The sequence below is a fragment of the Sprattus sprattus genome, assembly GCF_963457725.1.
Source record: "Sprattus sprattus genome assembly, chromosome: 6".
Taxonomy (NCBI): Eukaryota; Metazoa; Chordata; class Actinopteri; order Clupeiformes; family Clupeidae; genus Sprattus; species Sprattus sprattus.
Genome location: NC_137925.1, coordinates 4,933,632 through 4,953,471, shown reverse-complemented (window position 1 = coordinate 4,953,471; position 19,840 = coordinate 4,933,632). Strand labels below are relative to the sequence as shown.

Below are 19,840 nucleotides of genomic sequence, written 5' to 3'. Positions count from 1 at the left end.
CTGAAGTTATCAAACCCTGCAAAACTTTGGACTAAACCCTTTTAGTCAATGAAAATTCCTTTCGTAGAAAAACATTGAGCTTTTAAACCTAATATCCAATAAGGAAATTATCATTTGTATGACAAAATCAATATATCCCATTTTGAGCTTTGTTTCCTGTATGGGTTCATAAGCAGAGGCAGTGTCTCCCAGGGGCATTATGGGTCTGATTGGTTGCCAGGCTCCACATAATTCCCGGGAAAATACCCCTGCACGCCGTTCAGCATTCCCTGGCACCAGCCATCCTCCTCCCTGCTGGTGACGTAGATGACATCGCCCTCCTGGAAGGCCAAGTCTTCGGGCTTGCCTGTGTCATAGCTGTACAGCGCCACCACTGTGCAAGTCAAGGAACAGCAGGATGAGTAGCAAGTCACAGCAATAACAATCAGCCACGGCCAGCAGGGGGCACTAATTCCACGCCTCATTTGTAGGCAATGCATGGACTTTCATCAGCCTTCTATCCTAATTGAATTTACATCAATGTCAATACTGACAATAGAGAGATACTGATTCAGTCCTGTTAAACACATCAATAGTACTGCGGAGGGCCTTATAAAACGGCTACACACACATACACACACACACACACACACACACACACACCTTAATTTCCCTCAGGATTAATAAAGTATCCATCTATCTATCTACACACACAAACAAACACACACAAATACACAATCACATACACACACACACACACACACACACACACACACACACACACACACACACACAAACACACACGATGTTCTTTCAAAAACCCTGTTAATCACATCAATAATACAGCGGAGGGCCATATAAAAAAAGGCTACACACACACACACACACCTACATTTCCCTCGGGATTAATAAAGTATCCATCTATCTATCTACACACACAAACAAACACACACACAAACACACATACACACACACACACACACACACACACACACACACACAAACACACACACACAATGTTTTTTTCAGGTCACGTTTTAGTGTAGTCTATGTATCATACATGGCATAGGAGATTTGACCTCATCCTACCTTTCTCCAGGTAATCAGCAGGGACAGCTGAGTCGTAGTCCACTGGGGGAGGGAGGGGGGGCATCATGTCATCAAAGCCGTCTAAGCAGTCAAAGGGTGGCGGCGGCGGGGCAGGAATCTCAAGATCTACCGCACAGAGAGAGCACATAAACACCTCCACTTAGACCTGAACACTGAAGATCTACCGCACAGAGAGAGAGCACATAAACACCTCCACTTAGACCTGAACACTGAAGATCTACCGCACAGAGAGAGCACACATTAACATCTCTACCTCAACCCTGAACACTGGTTCCCTAAAAAATTAAAAAGATTATGGTGTATCATATTGTTTATTCATACAGTATGCTAAACTGCCTTCACATATAGCCAAATGCTTATGGCAGGACTGTTACTATGTCGATAACAGGCTGTGTTCTAAGCCCAAACTGACAGTGATCTACAGAGTCAACTGAGCCTTATCCTATCGACATACAACATTCTGATTTATACAATAGCTACAGAAGCCTGTCTAGTCTCCATGCACCTTCCCTGTCGCTGAAGTACTCGTGCCAAACTCATCCACGGCCTCATCTTTGTCACACAGCTACTGCATGGATTCAGCTGGCCGATTTTAATTAGCAGTTTGAATCGATTCATGCGAGTGTTGCGTAACAACACACATCCATCAATGCCCGTATCTTGCACTAATTATGTTATAGATTGGATTATCCTTTAATATGGTCACCGTCAATGCACAATACACTGGGACTCAGTTGCACGTTCGCATGTAATTTCATCCAAACCTCATCAGTGGCCGGGGATGAAGTTGCATATTTCGCGCTGCTGCAGCATTCCCCCAAATCTTGTCAACAGCTGACAATATATGCGACCCCATAAACACCAGGGCTTCTATGTATGCCAAACCCAATGACAAGAACTGGATGTCTGCATAGAAAATTGCGGTAAAAGCTACCCCTCCACCGACTCCTGGGCAAGTAGACCCCGGGTTGACCCACAGCAGCCCCAGTGGGTCAGATTTTGTGTGTGTGTGTGTGTGTGTGTGTGTGTGTGTGTGTGTGATTGTGTGTGCGTGTGTGTGTTTGTGTGTGTGTGTGATTGTGTATTTGTGTGTGTGTGTTTGTGTGTGTGTGTTTGTAGCTGCTTGCCAAATGTGCACACCTGTGTTGCTGCTAGCTAGAGATGCCCTGGGGGGGGGGGGGGGGGGGGCACCAGGGACTGGCGGGTTGGCAGGACTCACCCAGGTGCTCGAGGCGGGCAGGAAGCTTGGTCAGCAGGCTCGGCGAGGCAGGGGGCACGAGCGGGGGAGGGTACGGGGGAGGGGGGGGGATCATGACTGACACACATGCAGAAAATAGCAGAAAATAAAGAGGCAGGAGTCCAGCAAAATATGACAAGCATTGTGTTTGCATACAAACTAGCTTAGCACAATTTATACAACATTTACCTTATTACTGACAAATCTGACCCACTGCTATTTCATTCAAACATTAATTTATACACTATGTTACGCTATGAGTATTTACACATTAAACTATTATATCCATACAAACATTTAGTGTAGGGGCAGGAACCAAATGTAAACTGTATTCAAAATTAATCTTAAATGCAGTTGAATTTGGCAAACTTTTGTAGTCTTCTCCATAATATGGCCCCACATATACAGTACATAAGCTAAAACCAGGGTTAGTTCTTCACAACTTAAAGAAAAACATCTATCCATTCATTCATCCATTCACCCACTATACTCCTAAACTAGGTTTGGCCAAACATCTATCCATTCATCCATTCACCCACTATACTCCTAAACTAGGTTTGGCCAAACATCTATCCATTCATCCATTCACCCACTATACTCCTAAACTAGGTTTGGCCAAATCTACCACTGGGTGGCCCACTGGTCTCAGGGCCGTTGCTATGACAGGGAGGGCCACTGGTCTCAGGGCTGTTGCTATGACAGGGTGGGCCACTGGTCTCAGGGCCGTTGCTATGACAGGGCCTTACTTGACTGACAGCCGGGCAGGAAAAGAGAGCGAGTGTAGAGTGAGCGAGCGTTGGGGCCCATGCGCACCCTCATGGAGAGTGAACGTGCACTGGGAGGGTGGCGGCGCACGCGAGGCCGTCGCGTGCGAGGAGCTAAGCCACAGACAGGAAGAGAGAGAGAGAGAGAGAGAGAGAGAGAGAGAGAAGAGAGAGGGAGAGAGAGACACCGACACCTCAAAAGGTCATGAACTCAAACAGGCGAGATGGCATATCAGCAGAGGCATAGGCAGACTGTACAAGTAAAGCAGAGAATATGGTTCAACATAAACACTTAAAGACACTTAAATGCACTTTGCGTGCATGTTGTACAAGTAAGGGATCAATTTAACCAGTAATTAATTAAATACGTAACAACCTTCCTCACATTCACAGAGTTTCACACGTGCACATCTGTGAGCTGCCTATCGCACCTTCAGTCCTGGTCAGTAGGTCACTGTACCTAGCCTCATAGGAGTCACTGTGCCTAGCCCTATAGGAGTCACTGTGCCCCATAGGAGTCACTGTGCCTAGCCCTATAGGAGTCACTGTGCACCATAGGAGTCACTGTGCCTAGCCCCCCATAGGAGGCACTGTGTTCCATAGGAGGCACTGTGCCCCATAGGAGTCACTGTGCCTAGCCCCATAGGAGTCACTGTGCCTAGACCCATAGGAGTCACTGGGTGGATCTCCATGCTCTTAAATGTAAGAGAGCTGTCTTACAACCTTGGTGTCTCATCCAGACAGCTGTCTTGCGCAAGGTTATTATGATTATTTAAAAAAACGTTGTTTACGAACGTTCTTTTATGACGTTAGTATGCTGAAAGAACGTAGGTTACTTACGTAGCTAACTACGTAGGCTAACGTACTGATGTTAGAAAGTTGGCTGACTGACGCCTCGCAAATCACATAAACCATTATTGCTGGTTACAATAATGGTGTTATCGGATAGTGCAGTGTCTATTTCTTGGTAACTTTTGAAAAATCTAAGCGCGAAAACAATGAAAACATGTAAATTTACAAACAAAACACGACCATCAGCGGAGTTGGTCCGCCATCTTTGTTTACATTTTTCAGTTGCCAGAGGGTCGTGGCGCACAGGTTTGTGGGTAATAGACAGCATCAAGGCTACATCGATGGTTCCTTGAAAAATGACCGTTATGTGACGTATTTTAAGGTATCGAAGACCCAGAAGAAAATAATTAAGCGAATTGAGACGGTCTTTCCTTCTCTTCTTCTAAGACACCAAGGTTGTAAGAGAGCATTTTAAGAGCATTGAGATCCACCCACTGTGCCTAGCCCAATAAGAGCTCCAGGCAGTGACTTACACAGTGGGGTCCCATCATAGGTTCTCCAGGCTCTCCAGCCTCAGGGCAGTCACCACAAAACTCTTCCCATAACGTGACATTTAGCACAGCCTCTGTGACAACATGTAAAATATATAATAATCATATATACACAATATATATAATAATATATAATAATGCTATTTATGTTGAACCATACAGCAGCACAGAAAAACAACGAGCCAAACTGGACGGAGATGAGACACACTGACAGACGTCCTTACACATTTTGTCAAAGACATCAGCAATTGTACACAGCAAAAGCTTCAGGTCAACATGCAGGTAAAAGAACCTAATGTGGAGCCAGGTTGACTGGTAGGGACTGGGCTCCTCAGATTTGAGTGACAGCTGGCTACCTTCGGGTTCGTCCAAAGGCGGGGGAGGGGGAGGAGCTGGGAGATCAGCGGAGTCAATGATTGGTGGAGGGAGGGCTTCGTCCATCACAATGGGAGGGGGGAAGCCATTCTCTTCTGCCACTGGTGCACAGGAAAGGAGACTTTCATTCAGCATGCAACTATGGTGAAACGTACAGGAAAGGATCTCCAAGACTTGAAATAATCATCACTGTCAAACCTTTATCATAATATACTGCATATGCCAGTCCGCTTTTTAATGGTTTTGGCTGTTATTACATTCGAGAATATGAAAGCTATGTTCTGTCCCTAAGTTCTTTATTTTGATGACTAATTTCCCTAATTATGGCATCTCAGATTTCAAACGGCAAGCATTGGCATTCTCATTTCCTGTATTTGAGAGAAGGAACTTCCCGCCACAGTTTACTTCAGTACACAGCGATCACAGTCCCGTGCCTGCACTTGAACAGATGGTGGAACATCAGAATGCCATGAGTAAGGACGAAGATTAGTTTAAAGCGTGGCCATCTGCATTAAGTCCATAAAGCAGTAACTTGAAGTCATGAAAACAATTCATATCATAAAAGCTACACCTCTAAAAATAGATGGCATACCTCGGAAAATGCCTTAAATGTCGAAACCCTTCCTAGATGATAATAATAATAATAATAATAATAATACCTTTATTTTATAATGCGCTTTTCAAGGACCCAAAGTGATGACAATAAAAGACTGTACCCAGAAGACGGCCAGATGGCCGTGACCTTTGTGTTGTGCTATGGCAGATGCCAGTTTACCTGTCTCCAGAGGTGGAGCAGGTGGGGGAGGGGGCAGTGCAGTCTCCAGAGGGGGAGGGGGGGGAGGAGGTGGAGGGGCGACTTCCGCAGAGTCTGTAGAGGGGAGTGGAGGAGGGGGCGGGATCGAGTCCAGATCCTGGGGAGTGGCGTCCTCCTCCATGGGTGGAGGGGGCGGGGGAGTCCCCTCCTCCAGCATAGAGCTGATGAGGTCGGGTTCCGCTGCCAAGCTGGGGACCACTGGAGGAGCCACGGCCTTGCCGAAGCTCGATCTGGACATGGACAGGTGAGTGTATTTCAACTGGCATTTAAACTTCAGTTTTCATAGCTCATACCATTCATTATTCATATCGTCACAGATAGTTCTTGCATTGACTTTTAAAGAAAGCCATCTATACAGGCATTACAGCGGATGGTATCTTTATAGAAATTACAGCAAATAACAATATTTCAGAGACCCAGGAATACAATACAGGAAGCATCAGTTTTTTTATGCTCAATTCTGCTGCCAGACGAGTCCCTTCAACCCAACACATTTAGTCAGTATTTCAAAACCGTGCCATCACAGCACATCTAAGACATGAGCAGACATAAGTAAGACTTCAACTGAGTTAATAAGACATTAAAAGGGAAGTCTTAAGTGAGACCTCAACTAAGTTAATAAGACATTAAAGGGGAAGTCATAATTGAGCCTTGAAATCAGTAAATAAGACATTAAAGGAGTTGTCTTGAACTAAGTAAATAAGACATTAAAGTGAAAGTCATGAGTGGGACTTGAAATAGGTAAATAAGACATTAAAGGAGTAGTCTTGAACTAAGTAAATAGGACATTAAAGGAGTAGTCTTACCCAGTGGAGCGATCGCTGAGTGAGGTAAGCGACGCACCACGAGACAAAGTCGGGGCGACCGGGCACTGGACGGGCTCAGGGGGGCGGCTACTTCTCCTGTTTTGGCACACACACACCACACATCCACACACACACACACACACACACATCCACACACACACACACACACACACACACACACACCACACATCCACACACACACACACACACACACACACACACACACCACACATCCACACACACACACACACACACACACACACACACACACACACACACACACAAACACACACAAACATTAAAACACCTTAACTCTTGCTGAAATACCCCAAAAGTCATTTTATATATGAGCAGCTAACACTGATTTCAACTAGTTCCAATTATTCCCACCAGCAACTATTCTCTACTTTAAACACACAGGCTTGTTTCCACAGATCAGGGGTAAAGTAAATGAGGACATGCTTTTGGTATGGAAAGGTTTCTGACAGTCACTACAGACAGGAAGTCAGCAGCAGTGGTGAGGTAAAATGAACTTCCTGTCTAAGAGGCCTTCAAAGAGAGTCAAAACAGGAAACGCAGCCACACAACCAACTACACTTGAAAAACATGCTTCTTCCCTGTAAGACGGTGACTTGGTGAAGAGTGAAAGTGGGAGTTCTGCCAATAGATACAGTACTATGAATGATAATGGCTAGCATGTGAGGTCGAAGCTCACTTAGAATCTTAGCGATGTAGCCATGGCTACAGCCATTAGGTAACCATCATAGAATGTTATTTCTATGGGTAACCATTATTAAATTGGATAAGTGGTTTACCAAATATGCAGGTGGTAGTCAACATTAAAATAAAAAAATTAAAAAAATATTTTTGACAATTCCGCAATGACTTGTAAAACAACACGTTGTCCCCACTCTGAAAAAAACCCCACGTACCCGAGCGTGCCGCCAGGCTTGCGTGTCATGGTGGCTGTTCTGGCCACCTGCTTCCCTGAGTCCTGCGAAAGGAGGAGAAGCATGGGTGAACTTCATGCTTTGAGCTGCTGAAGCCAGTGAGCCAGGATCCAGACGACTGAGACGACTGAGACGACTACTGAGGCCTCTGAGACGAGCATATGACTCCTCTGGGCCTCACGAGGTCCACATCTCATGTGGTGCACATGTGCCAGGAGATTTGGGCCTGAGTGCAGTGTCACAGTAGGCCTACAGTCCAAATGTCGAAAGTACTGTAGGTAAGGCCTTCTCATGTATTTCAGTGAGAAGATCCCCCGCCAAAAAAAACACTTGTGATGGAATGTTTTTGTCAGGCTGTTTGTGTGTTTAATTTTGCATGCATACTTGCAGGGCTTGTTGTTTGTTTTGTTCTGTTTGTGTTTGAGTGTATCTGTGGTGTGTGTGAGAGAGAGAGAGAGGGAGGAAGAGGGAGAAACAAAGAGAGAGAGAGAAAGTGTGTGTGTGTGTGTGTGCGTGTGTGTGTTGTGTGTGTGTGTGTTTTTGTGTTTTTGTGTGTGTGTGTGTGTGTGTGTTTTTGTGTGTGCGTGTGCGCGTGTGTGCGTGTGTGTTTGTGTGTGTGTGTGTGTGTGTGTGCGTGTGTGTTTGTGTGTGTGTGTGTGTTTGTGTGTCTGTGTGTGCACTCTCCGTAAAGAAGACGAGGACTTGTAAGGGCATCAATGAGGCGGCTTAGCCTGGCAGCACTAATTAGTGCCTCTTGCTGTTTTTTCCCACGCTGTGGCAGACTGTCAGCTCATTGTGCTAGCGTGTGTGGGTGTGTGGCAGTGTGTGTGTGTGTGTGGGTGTGTGGCAGTGTGTGTGTTTGTGTGTGTATGTGTGTGTTTGTGTGTTGTGTGTGTGTGTGTGTGTGTGTGTGTGTTTGTGTGTGTGTGTGTGTGTGTGTGTATGTGTATGTGTATGTGTGTGTGTGTGTGTGTGTGTGTGTGTGTGTGTGTGTGTGCGCGTGAGAGTGAGTGTGTGTGACTGTGTATTTGATTGCTAATTGAGGTCAGCATGCCTTCAGTAGGATGTGGTAGTGAGAGAGACTATTAAAACTGTGTCTGCTTAATACCAAGGGACCTATTTCGCATGGAACTCTTCTAAACAATGCAAAATAAAGACACAACTCCAACTAAGATTACATTAGTAGTATCCTAATGTAATGGGACATATATGATTCAAAGACAGTATATAGAATCAAGTGTATTACAGCAAGAAAATAGTTTTTAAAAAACACATGATGTATTTCTCTCCAGAAATAGTTTGATTCATGTATATGAGTATTTAAAGACTGACACCATAAAAAAATATATATGTTTTTTTCACTATACAGTCACTATACCTGTACATAATCCTCTCTTAAAACCAATCTGTAAAGCCATCTGCTACATGTCAGAAAGTGTAGTAACAGAGGGGCTCTCACCTTCATGCCATGCCCAAGTGCATCTAGACTGGCATAAGAGATGGGCGTGCGGGTGTACTTGGATTTTGGCTCTTTGCCTGTTGCCGGGGGGATGACCTTGTGGCTGCGAGGCACCCTCTTTGCCGTTGTGAAAACACCTATCTCCCTCCGAGCCACTTTCTCTCTGTGCATGTCCACTGTCTGCGGAGGGAAAGACAAACCAAGTTATTCAAGGATGTATCGATGTGCTCTTTGAGATCTACAAACATTTTTAAATGCGAAATGGCTGTGTGGATGGTTTCCACATCCCGCTCAATTGTATGTTTTTAACCAACTGAAAACAAACGCACAAATACTTTATTAATCCACCTAAACAAAACAAAACCTTAACTGAAAGAGATTTTTTTTTTTGGGTGTGGGGCATTATACAATAGTACTGGTACTTTTAGGCTCCAAATAGCTGATCTTGCACCTCACACTTTTCCCATGATACGTCAGGTTGAGTCCAGGACAAACAGAGCTGACCCTAAATCACTTTACAGCCAGACAGCAAGTAACCAAGGCCACGCCATGACCAGATTAGCCATTTCCTAAAAACGCCAACCTCTATATAGTACTCTGGGGTGCCAAAGGACCCCTTTTATTTCGTTCCCCCTTTGTAGCGTTACCCTTCCTGGGTGCGACACTAGACAATAGCCAACATCAATCACGGCGAGTGCTTAGCCCCCTCGCTCTCGCTCGCTCTAGAACAGGGAGCATCATTCATCCGAGGGCCTCTGAGCGCTCCCGAACTCCCGAACTCTCCCCTTTCCCCAGAGCGTGCCTCAGGTGACCTAGTTAATGAGGCTGGGCACGGAGAAGGCTGGAATGCCTGATTTCCCTGTCTTTGGGGGACGGTGGGAGTGGAGAGGGAGGGGCAGGGAAGGGGAGGGGAGAGGAGAGGAGGAGGGGGTGGATATAGGCTATACCCTCCAAGGCTGGGGCCCCACATTGGGCACAGGAATCAGGCCCCACTAGAGGTTTATAGCACACAGACCCAAGTGAGGGGGGGTGACAGGGGGGAGGGGGTTAGTGGAGTGAGCGGGGATGTGAGCGAGGCTGTGGGTGGCAAGGAACTGGGGATGGCTGAGAATGGTGGCAGAAATGGCTTTTCCCATAACCCCTCTGATTTAATTGGGCAAACAATTGGGTGTATCAGACTAGGAAAAATAAACTCAGGGAAACAAACTGCGGGTTTCCTTGTCAGCAGCAACAGTCATGGTTGGTTGCACTGTTTTTTTCTGACGTAAAAAAAAAACAAGAATAAGATAAAGGAAGTAGCCTCATGAGCGACGGAACACTTATTGACCTTTACTTACCACTCTCAGTTCAACATTCCATTTCTTATCAAATAACTCCGCCTCTCATTGCATATTTGGAAGTAACACCTGTATGAATTATATAACTGAAGCTGCACTAAGTATTTATTGTTGTAGATACATTGTTGTAGAAACATACGTACGTAAACCTTCAATAAACCTTTAAAAATATAATAATAATAATAATACACCTTTTGTATAGCACCTTTCACGCAAAACAATGCAGCTCAAAGTGCTTAACAGCAAATGTTAATGCTTCCTAAGCTACTTGTTTCTCTGTCCAATGCCTTTTATTGCATTTCTCGGAATATGGTCTGGTCCTGTAAAATGTCAACAAGTGATAAACAGGCATGGAATACGAAGGGATAATAACAACCTTCACCTTTTTGCTGGTCCTGCAGAATCATTTTAGATGAGGAAATATTTGTATTTTCTGTACCACATTAGTAAGCTGTCATGCATGTTGAAGCTTATGTCTGATGAACTGATGAAATACTATTCTGCGTGTTTAAAGACTTCTAATACCCTGATAGAACATTTGCTCTACAATTCATCTTATATTGCATTTTCTTCTCATCCAAATGTTTATTTTGTGTTGGTAACAGCCCACTTTACATCCATTGTATTTTCATTTGGCCGTAATTTAGCTGTTCTGTATTTCCAGGCATTAGCCAACTATCACTTCTGAAACTGCAAGTTGTCCAAAATGCGTCAGCAAGACTTAACAAGGACCAAGAAGTTTGATAATATCACACCTGTTTTAGCTAAACTACACCAGCTCCCTGTGAAGTTTAGAATTGATTTTAAGATTGTATTGTTTGTTTTGAAGGCGGTGAATGGTCTAGTTCTAGCCTATATTTCAAATATATTGACCCCTTATGTTCCACCAAGGGCCCTAATGAAAAATGTCAAATCAAATGTTGAACAAGTCTATTCTTAATTTTAACTTTTATATTTTTTTTTTACCCCATTAGTGCTTTTATTTAGTCACTCTTATCTATTTTAATGGTTGGATTTATTTATTTTCCATTTGATCTCATTCTAACTTGCTGGTCCTTTATTGTATTTTACTGTTTTTGGCTCCATAACTCATACATCACTTTTAATTTAGTTCTTCTATTCCCCTTTATTTATTTTAGTTGTTCATTTCCTTTTCATTTATTTAATTCTTACCACAACTTCTACTTACCACAACTGTAAAACACTTTGGTACAACTCCTTTTGTTTATAAATGTGCTTTACAAATCAAATCTACTTGCCTTGACTGTGTCCTCTCTAACGAATCATTGCGGTTTAAAAACCCATTAGCCTTACCATGCACTGGTCTGCACTCTGTATTTCAACCATGCCAAGATTCTGGTTATACACTCTGTCACTGCTCTAGATAATGTCTATTTTTCTGAATCGAGACGGAACCCCACAAGATCCCCAAGATCTCCTCTGCCCCTGACATGCGAGAATCGTTGCTATTACCTGTCCAATAAGATTGACAGAAGATTCAATCTGGCACAACTGGGAGGTCTGGGCGTCTAGTAGCTTCAGGACACTGCTAGCCATGTTGCTGATCTGGTAGGCCACGCTGGCCAGGGATTGGGTGGTGAAGTTCTTGGTCTCCTCCAGTGCCCTCTGGGATTCATCTCCTGCCTATGGGGAACCAGAACGACAATAAGGGGCGCCACTTTCATATATTCAATTACAGATCTTTACAGGACTCTCAGGGCAATCCCAAAGTTAATTTGGTTTATTTATTGCAAATGCTTTGTAGCCATTACACTCTCTACAATTCATCAACAAAAGCTTACACAAACACAATAGCAAACAAAAAAAAACAGAGATCAAACACAGATTAAGTTACACCTACACCATGAATTTCCACACCATCTCATCAATCAAATCAGAACCGCCTTCACCACCATACATGGTGTTGACTGTCTCTCAATTTTGTTCAGAAGCGCAAATAAGTTGTGTGACACTTCTGCTAAGTGCTCTACACTGCAACCACTACTGCTTCCTCTTTCTGCATATGAGGCTGCACTTCTCTTAAGTAGTACTGTCATGAACAGTGCAAAGAGCCTGAACGTGTCCATGTGTATGTTTAAAGGTTATCTATGACATACAACCAAGTGAAACTTAGGTGAAGAGCACTGAGCGAAGTATCCCTTTCATAGACTCATAGACACAGTAACCTAACAACTGTAACTTAAAGGCACCCAGTGCAACTTTATGTAAACATTCAATGAAAAATAAACATTCAATTTCTAGTCTTTTTTACACGTAGTAAGTTTCAATAACTCCATACCATTACATATCGTCATTCAAGGAGCAAAGATGAGACGTCATTGTGTGGTGAGAACTGATAGAAAATCGTAAACAACAACAATCGCGGGGGGGAGAGGCCATTTTTCCATTGACTGGAAACCTGCTGTTTTTATTGTAGGTTACAAAAAATAAAGAAAATGGCGGCGATTGTTGTTGTTATCGATTTTCTATCAGTTCTCACCACACAACGACGTCTCATCTTTGCTCCTTGAATGTCTATATGGAATGGTATGGAGTTATTGAAACTTACTACGTTTAAAAAAGACTAGAAATTGAATGTTTATTTTTAAGCCTCGAAAGTTGCACTGGGTGCCTTTAACGTCTGGTTGGTGGTCTAAGAGAAAGCCAGAATCACCAGCTGCCATTCTTGCGACAAGCTTGTTCCGAGCTAATTCCATCATTGTGAGCGTGTTTAGATGACATGTTCCTGAATACAGAAACAAGTTTCTTCTATTGGCCATAGGAACAGTAACCACAGATTTAAGTCAGTGCTGACTCACGTGGTAGCAACTTGGCTACTATAGAATTCATGTCACTCTACCACATCACTATTCATTTATCACTTTATATTTTGTAGGTTACTTCATTAACCTTCAGAGGATAATTTTTAACTCACCAACAAGGGCTAAACACCGATTGACATTTTCATTTGTGAAAGCACGTAGTCCAAGCCTATCAAGAATTAACAGCTCAACTAGTTGTAGCCTACGGTTCAATGAATGTTCTGCTCACCTCGAGATAGTTTTTCTCACAGTAGTCCGCCACATTGTACAGGTTTGTGTAGTTCTCTAATAGAGCCTGTCTCGTTGACGGAGCTTCTTGAAGTATTTTGACTACTTCTTCGGTGTAGTTTTGATCCTTCATCACAATCGTTTTGGATTGCCGCAGAAAACCCTTCAACAACAGCGCGACATGAAAGATGCTTCAAGTTTGCAGAAGCACCGAGCCGACCAGCCTTTGACGCTGTCTCAATGAGGAAAGAGAACTTGACAGTCAAAGCGAGGATTTGGTGACATCGCGCAACGAGCTGCAGACCGCAAAGTTGTTGTTCGCCCTTGCTGCAGTGAAGAGCCTATTGATTTACACACTGTAGGCCTATATCCTAAGAATAATATTAATAAACATAAACTGTAACTTATCCTGTGTTGTGAAAGTATGAATAGTCCATGTTCAAAACGTTATTTTCATAATAGCTCAAATCACTGTAGACCCACATACTTGGTGTTTTAAGTTTTCTCTATAAGCTCAATATATCGATCTGCTGAAGAATAACAGAAGGCACGACGTCTCTAAATGTCACTGAATAGGCTACGGAGGTCAAAATACAGCACGATACCGAAGACATCCGATGTCACTTTATACAGCCTGTCATCTCCACCTGTTGGCATGTAGAAGTTACTGAACTTTGGTCAGGCATAATTGAACCGATTATTATCGAGGATTCCATCGGTTCAAGATGTTCATAAAAACGTAACTGTGGAGGGAATCAATTTCATCTACTTTCTGTCTCTTTCAGTGATAATCAATGCTAACTGAGTGATGGAAAAAGAACTGTATTTTAAAATGATGGCTGCTCTAAACTAAAAATATAGAGAGATATAAAGAACGTGAACCACATGAGTAGGTTGCAAAATACATTTAATTATTAATTATTTAATAAATGAAGTGTACAACAACAGCACCACAACCTCTCAGCCTCATCATCAAAGAAATAAAAAAGGAAAACAGTCTGTGTTTAGCTTGCTCAGACAAAAAGCCCAACCAAAATTAGACTAAAGCCAGCCTTTTAACTTTCAGTGTCCTCCAAAAAAACTGCCCAAAAACTATGAGGAGAAACACTGCCGTGAGCACCATGTAGCACATGAGGATGACCTTGAGAGCGTACAGGGACTCTGGGTCTGACAAGAGACGCCGTTGACCCAGGCGCAGGTACACTCCCAGCCTTATCTCAGCAGCATACGTTCCCTGCAGCCAGCAGAAGTAGGAGCCCTTATCCTCCAGTTGCACGGGCTGAAAGTGCAGATGATGGCCTGTGTCGATGAAGATGCGTGCACTCTGGTTCAGGCCTTCCATGTACTGAGAGCGATAGAGAGGCATGGAGCCTCTGTCCCAGGCCACTGCATGTTCCGGCCTGGCCCCAGGACAGGACAGGATGAGCAGGGTATCTGCTGGGTGGTTGTGGTAGTAGACTGGAACAGTGACTGATGGTTCATGCTCACTGTAGCCGAGGAACTCGAGCAGCGCTTGGTGTTCAGGAGAGGAGAGTGTTTTTGGTGGGCATGGGACACTGCAGTTCCTCACCCCCAGCTCAGCTCCATATTTGTCTTTTACCAGGCCCAGACCCTTGGGCACTGCCGAGGACCCACAAGATGTGACCTTGTGCGTTTCACGGCGGTACCGTACCTCCAGGTAGTCACTCTGGACATAGCAGAGACCCACTCGTGTCTGCTCCCCGGGAACGTCACAGCGGTCGCACACCGACCATGACCTAAAACTGGTGAAGACTTGGAAGAGTAGGTTGTCCCCAGATTTGACTGCAGCCACCCGTTGTGTCTTGCTCCATGGGAAGGAGACTTTCTTTGCCTCCTGGACATCCACATCATAGCCGTAGAAGAACTCACCGGAAACCGTGCCACAGAGGTAGTGGCCCGAGTCAGATTCCTGTGCCCGAAAGACGAGCAGGCTGAAAAGACGGATGGAAAACCGGCTCCGCAGCTCCGAACCACGTCCCACACGGGATGAATCAACCACTGATGTGCCCTGGAAATCTGTCAGGGCACGGATGTCTGTGGAGCCCAGCTGTTTCTGGTAGTACCATACAACAGAGTGAGCCTCCTCAGGTTTACAGTGACAGGGCAACTCGATGGTCATGTCTGACAGGAAGGCAGCATTGTCAAAGACGAGGAAGGCAGGACAAACACGGCTGGCAAAGACATCCTCTTTATCCTCAGGGGCCTCATATGCAACCAGTGTGGAGAGGGATACACCCAAGAGTAATAAGCAAAAGATCATGGAGGTTCCTGGAAATCTTCAAGGAATAAAATGATAAGAGAACACCAGAATTCTCTATCAGGTATACACTCAAAGGTTGCCATGGTAATCACTAAGCAACACTCATTTCTTGAATGGCTATTCTATTCTATTTCTATGTATTATTGAGTAACATGAAATCTAGTTCCGAGGAACCTGTTACCAGAAAACACTTTCCTTCCTGCAACCTATTTTACCAACTGTACATTTACAGTACGCATTTGAAATGGTTACATCCATGTCCACAAAAAGTGATACCTCTCTTACACGACAAATGAAATGCTAAAAGTGTTTCTCAGTTTCTCACAGCTGGATCCCTTAACCCAATGTCCCTGTGTAGCAAATGGTTCGGAGCCCTCCCGTCTCCAAGATAATAATCTGATACATATTCATGAAGTGAGTGGACTATGGGGTGACACCCCTTATACTCAGAGGGCATACTAACTGAAATGTTACAATGGCTGATTAGAAGATTTTTAGGTGAAGCTCTTTGAGTGAAACCTGTCTCTCTCCCTTGATGCGCATCACTGTACAGGATTAAAACCTGCTTCTTGACGGACATATCTCACAACGAGTCTCCAACAAATCTATGGTATAAAAATGAGCAAATCAGATACACAAACATACTCGGGAAAATGAAAACATGGAGTCAAGTAAGATTCCTTATGACACCAGTCAACGTGGGAGGAAGGCACGTATAATGACGCTTTCAGTGTAGGACTCAAAAAACAGAAGTTAAGATATGAGTGTGTATTCATAAATTATGATCTTTCTACATGTTTTACATAAGACTGATACACAGTAAGTAAGTGAAGTACATTTATATAACATTTTGTTAATTGTTTTTTTTATGATTTATTCATAAAAATATACATGAATATTATGGCTATATGTCTTGAAACATCCTAAAACATTCAACTGGCCAAACCTATGCACAGTTTCAATTCTCAAGAATATAACCAACTGAGTACACAACAGCAAAAAAACACATTGTACAATGAACATGAATGTATACGTGCTCTGACCATTTGAGATGTTACATTCTCTTTAACCACTCATGTCATCACTATTCCAGTGTATGTAAATCCTTCTTGTAACAGTCCTCTCTATGGACCACTGCTAGGAGTACCATACATTTCCATTAAATGTTTCAATTTTTCATGAGAATTGTCGTCTCCTGCTGTTTCCACATTCTGAGCTACACCCCCACCATCATCACTGGCTGCAGCAGTAACTCTGGATGGTTTTTCATCACCCTGACAGACATCAGACATCGGTGGTTTAACGTCCACTGCCGTCTGAATCTTCAGGAATAGCCCTTCACACGCCCCCTTCTCTCCCCTGCTCAGCAGGGACACGTTGAGGCCAAACCGTGGGGTCCTCGACAGGCCATTCAGCACTCCCACAACCTCTGAACAGTCCACAGGCTGGAAGCCCTGTGACAGGACCAGCAGCAGCTCCCCCAGCAGGCCGAAGCCCACCTCAGCACTGAATATGGCCCTCAAGGCCTCCCCTCCCAGGGCTAAGAGGAGGCCGTATTTCTCGCTGACACCACTGCCCAACCGCCGCCATTCCCGGCTGAACTCTGACGCTGTCCTGGGCTGGAAGTCAGACGACTCAGGCTGTAGGTAGAAAAAACACGCAGACCATCCTTATAATCTAGCCTTTTTTTCTCATACTACAACACATGTTGGCATGAGTGCTAGATCATTTGTGACTCAATACAATTGTCAAACAATAGCATATCTGTTCCTATGTCTGTGATATAGGCAAGGGCGTAACCACGCATTCTTTGGGGGGGACGTGTCCCCCCCAATACTGAGAAAGTACCAATCTGTCCCCCCCAATATACAACAGAAAATATGTTAAATATTTGTTCTCCTTTTATGATCCCTGTCAATGGATCGGTCTCCCGTTATGTCCTATTTATTTTCAATGTATTTCCGTTTGTTAAGAAAAACATAAGCGTGTGACTCCCCCCTCCTCACTTGTGTTTGAATCCACCTTGCGTCGTTCTGCGTTGTCATGGTTACCTAACACTTTTTCAGACAGTAAGGAAGTTGATACCGAGCTTAATGTGTAAGCAGATAAAACGTGTAGCCTCATAAAATCAGAATATAAAATGATAGATCATAAACCAGGGGCACCTTGCAACCGATTTAGTGAACTTATTTTGTTTAATTTTAAGAGTTAGAAATAAAATAGTCCCGAGAAGCACATGACTCCCGCCTGTATGAGATTATTGTGGCAAGTGCACGGATTTGGTCGTGAGTGAGCCTCGCGAGCGTGCAGTGATAACGTCTAGTAAACAGACTAAGGAGACTGTCTGACCCAAGCTGGTGAAAGCTGCCATAACCAGATGCTGGATATAAAGGTAAAGCACATGAAGTTTAAAATAGTAAAAGAAACTAAATTGTTAAATCATCACGAGCAAATGGTAGATGTCGTTGCTCTCTTGAATCATGCCTATTCAGTAGCTCCGCCAGCTATAACTAGCTAGTGAACTCTAGCCTACAACGTTAACCTACTCACTTGAGCTGCAAATCCCTATCATGCTAAAGTATAATTAGCACCTTTCTAAGCAGATGTCTTCAAAATTTGTATTGTTATTAATGTGTTAATTTCTCTTTAAAACCCACTAGAGGACACTATTTGAAAGGATATTTTCAAAAAAATCTTATGGGGGAGCATGCCCCCTGACCCCCCTAGTTTTGCTGGGTAACAGGAAAAATAATAGGTTTTATCTAGGAGCTTAGCCGACCCAAAATATGGGAACCTAGATTTCCCCCTGCCAAGAAGGTTAGTCGCTGTTCTTCTGATAAAATGACAAGTGGTAACAAGACAGACATGCTGAAAGCAGTGGCCAGACTAGACAGGGACATGCTCTGGACATGCGGGTGATCAGGTGTGAAATTTGAATGTAAGACTAGACAGCCTTACAACATTAGTTTTAATCTAGGCCTACTATTCGCACATTTAGAACATAATATCTCAGAGATATTACACTATTCCTTTAGATGTGAATTCAAGTGGTCAATGTAGTCCTCGAAAAACTATGTTCTAAATGTGCGAATGTTCATATATAAATATATAATTGTAGGCAATGCACGTCATTTTTATTTTTTATTTGGACCCCCCCAATGTCTATACCATGGTTACGCCCTTGGATATAGGCTACTCTTTAAAGTGTGCATTTCATTACAGATCTATAACAACTCTGGAGCAGGCTGCTGTCTTGCAAGATACAGCCCTATCACTGCAGACCATGCAGATCCGTCTCTTTTGCAGCTCAATGATTGAAGGGACTTGAGCAAGCCAAGGAAAATGCAAAGTGATGGGCCTACTGCTAAGATATACCTAACTAAAGATATACCTGGGAATATGAACCCACAGTCATACTGGATGTATAACAAAGTGGACACAGTGTATTCGTGATTGTTTGAGAAACCAACCTGCATTCCTTCGGAAGTCTGCGCGTCTCGACAGCTCGTATTAGAAGCTACGGCGTTCCAGGGCTGCTTACGTGGAGCAGCGGCTCGATCTTTCCTGTCCAAGGGTTTCAGGTGAGATGCTAATACAATATCTCTGAAGACAAGATTTTAACGTTAGAATGTGACCAGTTTCTTCTACACGCGTATTTCACAGACATCTTTGCCAACCAAACGCCTTATCAATTATTTTGTCATTAGAAGAGTAGCCTAGAAGTTTATATTGAACATGAATAGCAGCGACCATTATTACAAGTCCCCTACAGGTCATAACGTAAGCCATTGTCTAATTAGGCCTATATTCTCCATTTAGACGTTGTATTGAAATATTCGTTTCGTTGCCTGGCTCTCTAGGGTTGTGTTGCCACTGTTGCAATGAATTAATTCATTCGGATATTAAGTAGCATACCTAAACTCCTCATAGGTGGCTACTTTCTGGTGAAGTGCACGAAACTTGGCATCATTTTCGCGACGATATTTCTTGTCAGCTTCAACTGCAGACTCCAGCTCTTTTTCAAGGGCCGAGAAATTGATCACGAATTCCGACTCCCCCATTTCTCTACGAAGCAGGGGTTCAACTCCTTTTAACAGATATAGATGGCGATAGATAGTTCCACAAAGTTAGCCGGCGTATTGAATCACCTTCAGGGCGATTATCTGAGACACCCACTTCACCAACTACACGCAACTTGCCCCTACTTCCGTTGACATACAGGTATCCATGGTAACTACCTCCTGAAGATAAGGGGTGTGTCCAGAATTACAAAACATGTCACTGTAGTTCACGTTCACATTATGGACCGCAAAAAAACGCAATAAGAATCTATCA

The 19,840-nt window shown here is 43.7% G+C and overlaps 3 protein-coding genes across 3 annotated transcripts; all 3 read right to left on the bottom strand.

The window, feature by feature from the left end:
- abi3a (ABI family, member 3a) lies at window positions 1-13,357 on the bottom strand (the record flags this gene model as incomplete). The annotated part of the gene is made up of 9 exons (XM_080841210.1): window positions 1-373; window positions 1,069-1,194; window positions 4,790-4,909; window positions 5,584-5,852; window positions 6,429-6,524; window positions 7,361-7,422; window positions 8,838-9,017; window positions 11,648-11,818; window positions 13,226-13,357. The coding sequence occupies 9 exons, from the start codon at window positions 13,355-13,357 to the stop codon at window positions 198-200; spliced, it is 1,332 nt and encodes a 443-aa protein (XP_080697336.1). The 3' UTR covers window positions 1-197.
- A 903-nt stretch (window positions 13,358-14,260) lies between these two features.
- Window positions 14,261-15,505, bottom strand: LOC308366568 (Ig-like V-type domain-containing protein FAM187A; the record flags this gene model as incomplete). The annotated part of the gene is made up of 1 exon (XM_080840284.1): window positions 14,261-15,505. One exon carries the CDS (start codon window positions 15,503-15,505, stop codon window positions 14,261-14,263), a length of 1,245 nt encoding a protein of 414 aa, XP_080696410.1.
- A 1,124-nt stretch (window positions 15,506-16,629) lies between these two features.
- On the bottom strand, window positions 16,630-19,566 carry dnaaf19 (dynein axonemal assembly factor 19; the record flags this gene model as incomplete). The annotated part of the gene is made up of 3 exons (XM_080840089.1): window positions 16,630-17,145; window positions 18,976-19,108; window positions 19,421-19,566. 3 exons carry the CDS (start codon window positions 19,564-19,566, stop codon window positions 16,630-16,632), a joined length of 795 nt encoding a protein of 264 aa, XP_080696215.1.
- Between the last annotated feature and the right edge of the window lie 274 nt (window positions 19,567-19,840).